General features: G+C 30.8%; 1 protein-coding gene and 1 long non-coding RNA gene across 2 annotated transcripts; both read right to left on the reverse strand.

The window, feature by feature from the left end:
- Positions 1–684: 684 nt before the first annotated feature.
- LOC131617559 (uncharacterized) lies at positions 685–1,524 on the reverse strand. The gene is made up of 3 exons (XR_009288613.1): positions 1,468–1,524; positions 1,252–1,343; positions 685–932 (listed from the first exon to the last, which is right to left on the reverse strand). It is a non-coding gene; the product is annotated as an uncharacterized LOC131617559 (long non-coding RNA).
- A 1,460-nt stretch (positions 1,525–2,984) lies between these two features.
- Positions 2,985–4,771, reverse strand: LOC131619440 (nucleolin 1-like). The gene is made up of 6 exons (XM_058890533.1): positions 4,702–4,771; positions 4,511–4,628; positions 3,885–3,973; positions 3,409–3,481; positions 3,099–3,173; positions 2,985–2,999 (listed from the first exon to the last, which is right to left on the reverse strand). Coding segments are annotated over exons 1-6 (372 nt in total). The 5' UTR covers positions 4,704–4,771.
- Between the last annotated feature and the right edge of the window lie 4,252 nt (positions 4,772–9,023).

A 9,023-nucleotide genomic window follows, 5' to 3' on the forward strand; every position in this document is an offset into this window, starting at 1 on the left:
AATTTACACCCTATTTTCTTTAAATAGTGCGTAAAAATATGGTAAATTACACCCTATTTTAGTTATCTCAGGTGTAAAATATTTGATAATTATATTAATATTTAATTCATTTTTTATTAATATTATTTTGATATAATACTTAAAAATATGGTATATTTATATTTATATTAATAGTTAATTTATTTAACTTATAATTTTTAAAAATGTTGATGTATACGAATTACTCCATCACCAATGAAAAATTCATTTCTTAAGACATATGAGTGCTATACCAACAGCCTACTGATTATCCATAGGTAAAAACGATCTTTACCTTCAGTTATTATAAGTGTCGCAAAAGGACCTATATGTCCATTTTTTTTTTGTAATTGATTAAAAATAAATAAATAAATAATTTAAACAAATATTTATGTTTAAAGAATTATAAAAGCTATCATATTCTAAATCCCTTTTAAGCACCATCATTGAAAGTAATTGTAACTAATTAAAATTGATGAAAATTTGAAAATATAGAATGAAAAGAGAGACGAGATAACAGAACACGGCGAACAAAGTACAATTAACAATATGAATAATGAACAATGGCGAGGGAAGTGCAAGACTTATAGAGTAAAAAATTTCAATTTCATTTTAGGGTTTTCTTCAATTGAGAAAGAGCATATTTACAAAATCATCACGTGCTAATACTTTAAATGACTCTTTATTTACAAAATTGTCATCGCCTTTCTTATTTACACCCGTTTTTAGTATAATGGGTGTAAATTTTAAAAATATATTCTTCTTTTTGCACTAGTGCAAGCATATCCTGATTATCACCTCTATTCTATGGCTTTGCTGTTTCAACAGACACCCAATAACCTCCTATCGTTGTTTGATGAAGTTTTAGTGCCTTCTTATAACCATGAATATCCTTGAAATCCAAATGAGCATACCTGTAAATTTTTCAATTAGAGATTGGAATGCCACGTACTCTAGGGACAGTTTAAGAAAAACAAATGGAAAATATTTAATGACAAAATGCTATTAAATTGAAAAAATATTTCCCATGCTTAAGTGATAGCTGATACAGCCATAAAACATATTATAAACTAATGCTATATGGAATAATTTCCATAAACAATAAAATAGTGTAAGAAAGCAGGTGGTCCAAATAAATGAAAGTACAATCCAGTTAGAAGATTAAAAAAAATTGTTCAGATATCTAAATTATTCAATAGTGCAACACAATTTCTAGTAGAATAATAGCCATACCCCTTAATAGCCCCAGAATCATGATATCTTGGTAAGGAGATCCTTGTAATCTCTCCACAAAAGTTGAAATGATTGTGTAGGCTAGCTATTATCTGACAGGCCAAAGTAGGTAATAATTATAGACCAATACAATGCAAATATGCAATGCGATAGATCAAGACAATCTAGTGCAGGGTCATATGAAACCAAATAATGAGAAGAAAATAAAATTACTACCTTCTCTTCGGTAAGGGATGTATTAAATCCAATTACAAGTACAGTTAGAGGCTGAAAACTTCCGCATTTCTGAAATTGGATGCTCCAGCGGCTTACATTATTGTCAAGGAATCAGGAAAGATAAATAGATATAAGATAAAATATTCAAATGAATTAACATAAGAGATTAACTACTTGTTTGCTTGTGTTAAAAAATAAAAAAAAATTGATAACATGAAAATATTGTTAAAAAAAATACAACACTAAAATAAAAATATATTTAATAATAAAAAAAACACGGTTAAGAGTAACACAACAAAAGATTTACAAAAGTAAAACAAACATTATAATTCTTAAACAACGTTGTTAAGTAGACCTTATAGTTATGTCATACATCTAAAGCGTAGCAAAACTTGGATACACCACTATTGTTCCGCAATACACTATTGTTCCTACAAACAAACCCTAGTAAAGGTTGTCTTGATTATTCTTGAAAAAATTCCTTAAAAATAAAAGATATGTATGTAAGATTTTACAATAACTTGTTTCCAAATAAAATATAAATATTTGAGAAAAAGTTGTTTTAGTGTTGATAATAAACAATAATAGTTGAAAAGGCTAACTCATTATAAAGGTGTTTTTTTCACTCAAAGCTCACACACACAAACACACACACACACAATGAGTAAAAAAAATACTACATTAACAATTACCTTTCATTGGGGGAATATTTTTGCCTTTCCAAAGCTAAATCGACAACCATGGGACGGTTACAAAATACTTTCTTATTCATCGCAAGAGCCTACAATTACAAAAGCAAATTGATTCTTAACTCAACAAGTCTTGGAGTAAAAGAAAATTTTATCAAGCTTAACCATAGAATAGATGATGCAAATGGCAGAGCAAAACATGAAGTACACACACATACATAAACATATAATTAAACACAAATCCTCACTGAAAAAGTTGATATGATGTTCAAGTTATAAGACTTGATAGCAACTTGGTATTGACTAGAAACAAAAAATTAAACACAAATATTTATTGTTATTGGGATACAAGACCTATAAATCATAAATCCTAAATAAATAGACAAATTGATAAAATCATGATAATAGGTAAGTAATGGGGAAACTATTCTTAGGAGATATTCTAAGAATAATATAAATTCTAAGAGAGTTTAAATGATTAGCAACAAGTAATATAAAGGATATTACATCCATATGGATTTTGTCAAACGACAAAATTGTCATGCACTTAAGCTCGAAAAAAGCAACCAAATAAAATAAATAAATTGCATTGAAAATTTTAGGAAAGAAAAAAATATTTTGGAACAAAATAAGGCTGCTAAAATTTAGCCCAAATATATATGAAAAGTATATGTTATTATAGCTTTTTGATAGTTCTAAAATATTTGCACAATCATAATGCTTACCTTTTGTGCTGCTTCTGCTGTTGAAAACTGAACATGTCCATGGCCATTAAACTTCCCTTTGCAGTCTGTATGGAGACGAACATCAACAATTTCCCCATAATCTTTAAAAAGTTTTTCCCTGAATAATAGTAGAATGAAATTAATGAAAAATAAAATAACTCATTAGCACTAACATCAAAAAAAATTTAAGAAGAACATACATATCAGCTCGTTCTACGGTGTATGACAAGTTTCCGACATATATAGTATTTGATGTAATATTTGTATGATTTGGTGTAGCAGGGATTTTGGGCTGCAAAATTCCATAAAACAACTAAAAATGATTAGAAAATTGAAATTGCATGAAGGTACAATAATTGTCATTTACTTTCCTGTTTCTACGAAAGTATCATCAAACATCTTCATGCAAATGCAATATTTATTGACCAAAATACTAATTAACCATGAAAAAAATGAAATAAGCAGATGTTAATGCAATCTTGTGAAAGAATAAATGCAACAAATCAATATGATTGAGAAAAATTCACCTTGTTTTCTCCAAGAGATGCGTCAAAACCCGTTATAGTGTGAGAGTGAAGATTTCCACCCGTATGAAATGAACTGCTCAAGTTGATAAAATTATTAACAAGGAAATCAAATAATTTTGCACAAGGCTATATATTCAAAACAAATCATAAAACTTATTAGGGGCTTGTTTGTTTCTGCTTTCAAAATTGCCATTTTAATTTCAAACCAAACACAATATGTTGAAGGAATGACCAGACAACACATGCCTATTGTAAGGAATTTTGACATACATTTGTAATGGTCTAATAGACTGATTTCATGGAAAAACATGTTTCTTAATTAAAAAACATTTTCCAAAATTTTATGACAATTAACTAAACTTCTTGGTTAAAAAAAAATAAATTTCTAGTGCTTAAACAACTTTATAATTATAAAAGAATTGTTTTATTTAAATCATAATCAAATACACCATATACAAAAAGATATAAATAATTACCTTCTATAGGTGGGATATTCACTCTTTTCCCGAGCTTTGTCTACTTTGATACGACGATTCAATAATTCGGTATTATGCAATTTGAGGGCCTATGATTGAAAAAAAAAGAAAAAAATGATTCTCAACTCAATATTTTCTTGCGTAGAGCGCTGATACAACAAACATACATGAAGATGATGCAAGAGATATAACAACACAATAAATATGTATGAGTATAAAAGAAAACCCAGACATATAAAAATTTCAACACCCCCAAAAACTAAATGTTTCACAAAGATGTGGGGTCGGATATGATACATATAGCTAGCAACACCTATTAAAAGAACACTAGGTGCTTATTGCATTATGGACTAATATAGAGGATATCATACAAAAAAGAACATGAAGTAATATGACAACAAATGCTAATTTGATGAGTTATCTTTGGTACCATAATATTAAATCAAAAATTAAAATACATAACATTGAATTACTTAGCAATAGTATAAACAAGAATAATATTTACAAGATGTGCAACATTGTGTTTTAATAACATCAAACAATTGTTGATTCTAAAGGTTAAACTATCTTTAAATAATATTTTTGCCGTAAAATGATTTGCATATTACATATGGGCAGAAACTTACTTTGTCTGCTGCTTCTACTGTTCCAAATTTGACAAATCCAAAGCCTCTAAACCTCCCTTCAGAATCTGTTATGAATTGGACATCTACAACTTCACCACAATCTTTGAAAATATCCTCCCTGAATAATCTTGAAGTTAGAAAAATAATCCAAAAAGCAATTGGCAGGAAGATGCGTGAAAAGTAATACATACATATCAGCTCGTTCCACACTATATGACAAGTTTCTAACACATATTGTCTTTGCTGAAGCATAAGTTTCGTTTAGAGTGATGGGAGATCCATGCTGCAAAAAATGCAGGAAATAACATCACATAACTAATTTGGATATTTACATTGCATGAAGAAATTGTCTCAAAAATTAAAAAACATATCACTAAACAAATTTTGGTATGATATTGAAGCTTTCATATATTATAATATTGAAAAGCCAAACACTCAGATACCTCACATGTCTTCTTCTTCTTTGTAATAACTTCCTTCTCATTATCATATTCATACTCCCTCCTTTTACCTGTTTTTTGTGGCGTAATTTCTTCTTCACAGACCTACAACATGAACAAAAATCGAGTTTAGATTAACCATACTGATTAAGAGAGAAATAAAAAAGTTCATAATGAAATTGAAAGTTGATGATGAAAAACACGCACAACTGGTTCAGATTCACAGGCCATTTCAGAATGATTTTGGGGAATTGGATGAGTGAAGAGAGTTTTGGGGGAAATTCTAGCCGTATAGGAATTTATGGTTGTGAACAAGAGCAACAACTCGCGCCAATTTCACTAATTTTGTATGTTGTGAAATTAGTTCATCTTCAAAAGCTTTTAAACAGATATTCAAATGATTTTAAACGAATAATTATTAAATTACTAAAAAAATTAAAAGGTTAGATGAATTAGATTTGATACAAATAAAAATATCTCCAATTTTAAATTTCAAAAAAAATGGAAAAAATAAGAAAAATATGGGAAAAATAACGGTATGATTCAAAATATATATAATTATAACAATAATATAATTGAGTTTCTCTTTTTAGTTTTTGATACAATTTATTTGTTATCAATATAAATGTTAAATTAGTAATTAATAAATCTTTCTATTCTAACAAAGGGAAACGTATCTTCTTCATTTGTCACCGCGTTAAATTTTATTTTAAATTTCAAATTATTTCTTTCTCTTAATCAATTTTTATTTTAAATTTCAAATTATTTTCTTTCTCTTCATCAATTTTGTGTGTTATATATTATATCATTTATAATTAAAAATTACATTCAATTCTCTCGTATATTTATTTCTCTCGTTTTGATCATTTATCTCTTTTATTCTTCTCAAATCTAGTTGCTTCCACAAAAAAAAGTAACAGTTTTTTAAATTTACCCATGATAAAAATGAAGTAAAGAGACATGATGAAGAAGAGATTAAATAACTGTTATATATAGTCTTCACCTCCCAGTAATTAGATTGACCTTCCTACCAATGATCATGCTTCTAAGCTCATACACTAAAATCCTAATGTTGAAGATCATTTAACCTCCATTTTCAAAGATAACTCGATCAATAAAGAGGACTCTTGCAGAGCCATTAATAACAACAATAGGGTTAGAACAAGCAACATTAGAAGTGGAACCTAATACATTAATAAGATCAAAATTCAAAAGAATAAGTCGATTATGGGACTTAACAGTCTTAAATCTCTTATGCAAAATAAATACAACACTAACCTATCTAACGACATAAGAAATCAGATGAGGACAGATAAAGATCATCAACACAACGTAAACCGTAAAAACATCAATGATAAGGACAAGTATCCCAACATAGACTCTATCAACAACAACAACAATGAAAATATGAAGAATAAGTACCTTTCCAAAAGCAAAATCCCAAATTTTGACTCCATCATCCACAAGTCTCAAAATAAAAACATGTAAGCCAGAGAAGAGACCAAAGAGGGTAAATTGTCAATGAACCAAAATGAAATCAATCATTATTGTAACCGCAAATTTGGTGTTAAAATCCCCATCAGATAAGGATTGCATTTATTGTACGTCAGGTGCGAGCTTAGTCGTTAAAGGGATCTAGGGATTATGAGCCATTATTTTCCATTTGGATGGTGAGATAATAAAGAAGGTTGCCCAGAAAATGAAAGGTGGTAACAACCCTGTGATAGCGGAAGCCATGGCGATGCTTAAAGTAGTTAACAAAGCGATTAAGCTAGGGTTACAATACATGCATTTTAAAACTGACGACACCTTGGTTGTTTAAGCAATTAAGGACCAGGATCTTCCTAAAACCGATTGGGGAATGGTTTGTAACCAAATTATGAAGAAGGTGGATTGTTTCAAAAGAATTAGGTTTTGTCTCATTGATAGAGAAAACAATAGTATTGTGCATTGCATAGCTAGATATACGATGCTTTCTTATGTTAGGGTTAGGAGTGGAAATGGGCCTACAAGTCGAAACAACTCTATCCGGATTTGTACCAATTCTGGATCAGGCCCAAAGTTCTAAAGACAAATGTTTTATGTTAAAAAAAAATTATGTGTGGAATACAATAAATGTTTTTTTCTTCATTTATTTTTCAATATAATTTTATTCTTATTTAATATGTTTTTGTTTTACATTTTTTTCAACATACTCGCATTATTTGCAGGGGAATGACATCATCCACATATACCAACATGATGGTGAATGTATGTTGGGTTTGCTTGAAGAACAAGGAAACATCAGCAGTGGCTTGTTTAAAATGATGTTGAATCAGGAAAGTTGTTAACCTTTCATGCCATTTTCTGCTAGCCTGCTTAAGACCATATAGATACTTAACAAGTTTGCAAACCTGATTAGGTTTGGTAGCTGTAACACCTGGGGGAAGAGTCATGTACACATCCTCTTGAAGTTGCCCATGGAGAAATGCATTGTTGACATCCAATTGCTGAAGGTGCCAATTATGGATGGAGGCAAGAGCAAGAACAGTTCTGATTGTGGTCATTTTGGCAATAGGTGAATATGTTTCAAAATAGTCTAGACCCTCAATTTGATTGTAGCCCTTAGCAACTAATCTAGCTTTGAACCTCTCAATAGTTCCATCAGGATTGTGTTTGATCTTATAGACCCATCTGCAGCCAATTGGTTTGATGTTTGGAGGCAGGTCCACAATAAGCCAAGTACCTGTTTTCTCAAGGGCAGACAATTCCAATTGCATAGCCTTGTTCCAACAATCATACTTACAGGCCTCATTGTAAGATTTAGGTTCAGTAATTGAAGAGATAGACAAAGAGTAATGACAGTGAGGCATGGGTAGATTAGAATAAGAAAGGTAATCTGATATAGGATATGGCATACCTTTAGTAGATGATTTGGAGCTGCCAGATTGAGACCAGACATAGTGCTGCAAGTAAGATGGCTTGTGAGATACTCTTGTTGATGCACGAGTAGGTATAGGTGAGGAAATGCTAGGTGGAGATGATGAGGCAGGTGTGGAATTGTCAGGTGGAGAAGGAGAGTGATCATCAGTATGAGTTACATCAAATATAGATGAGTGTGGAGAAACTGATGGAGGTGTGGTAGATGGTTGAATGGTAGACTGGTCATGTGAAGAACTAGGGTAGTATGTCCAAGACTGGCTTGTGGAAGGAGTATAGGGGAGTATGTGTTCATGAAAAGATACATGTCTTGAGGTGAACACTTCTTTAGTGGTTAAATCTAGAAGAGTGTAACCCTTCATGTGAGGAGGATATCCTAAGAAGAGAGATTTTCTGGCCTTTGGATCTAATTTGGTTCTATGGACACTTAGACTAGAAGCATAGCAAAGTGAGCCAAAAACTTTGAATGAGTTGATGTCAGGAAGTGTGTTATGAAAGATTTGGTAAGGTGATTTATGGTTCAAAATTATGGATGGAACTCTGTTGATAATAAAGGTAGCATACAATAGGGCATAAGACCAATAGGGTTTTGGCAATTTGGATTGATACAATAGGGCTCTACCAACATTAAGAAGATGTTGGTGTTTTCTTTCCACCCTCCCATTTTGTTGGGGGGTTTCAACACATGACTTTTGGTGGTTAATACCATGAGTAGCATAGAATGAGGAGAGTGCAAATTCAGGGCCATTGTCAGTTCTTAAAATTTTTGGAGTAATGTTATGTTGGTTTTGAATCATTTTAACAAACTGTTGTATTTTAGTAGCCACCTCAGATTTTGTTTTGATAAGAACAATCCATACAAATCGAGTGAAATCATCAAGAATAGTAAGAAAATACTTATAATTCTAAATAGATGGTACAGACAATGGACCCCATGTATCTAAGTGGAGTATCTCAAATTTAGAGTTTGCAATACTAGGCTGTGAGGAAATGGAAGTTTCTTTTGTCTAGCTAAGTGGCAAATGTCACAGGTAGCTTTAGAATCAAAAGATATACTAGGGTATATCAAAGACAAATGACTAAGGTTCTGATGAGAGACATGACCTAAACGAAAATGCCATAGGGCATTATTTGGTAAGATGGTATTGACACTG

This window comes from Vicia villosa, linkage group LG7 (genome assembly GCF_029867415.1).
Source record: "Vicia villosa cultivar HV-30 ecotype Madison, WI linkage group LG7, Vvil1.0, whole genome shotgun sequence".
Lineage (NCBI taxonomy): Eukaryota > Viridiplantae > Streptophyta > Magnoliopsida > Fabales > Fabaceae > Vicia > Vicia villosa.

What these genes read in the sequence shown, in the direction of transcription:
- LOC131619440 (XM_058890533.1), bottom strand. An exon ending in CAGTAGAAGCAGCAGACAAA is followed by an intron (nt 3,974 to 4,510) that starts GTAAGTTTCTGC and finishes TTTCAATCATAG; the next exon opens with GCCCTCAAATTGCATAATAC. An exon ending in CATCTCTTGGAGAAAACAAG is followed by an intron (nt 3,174 to 3,408) that starts GTGAATTTTTCT and finishes GGAATTTTGCAG; the next exon opens with CCCAAAATCCCTGCTACACC.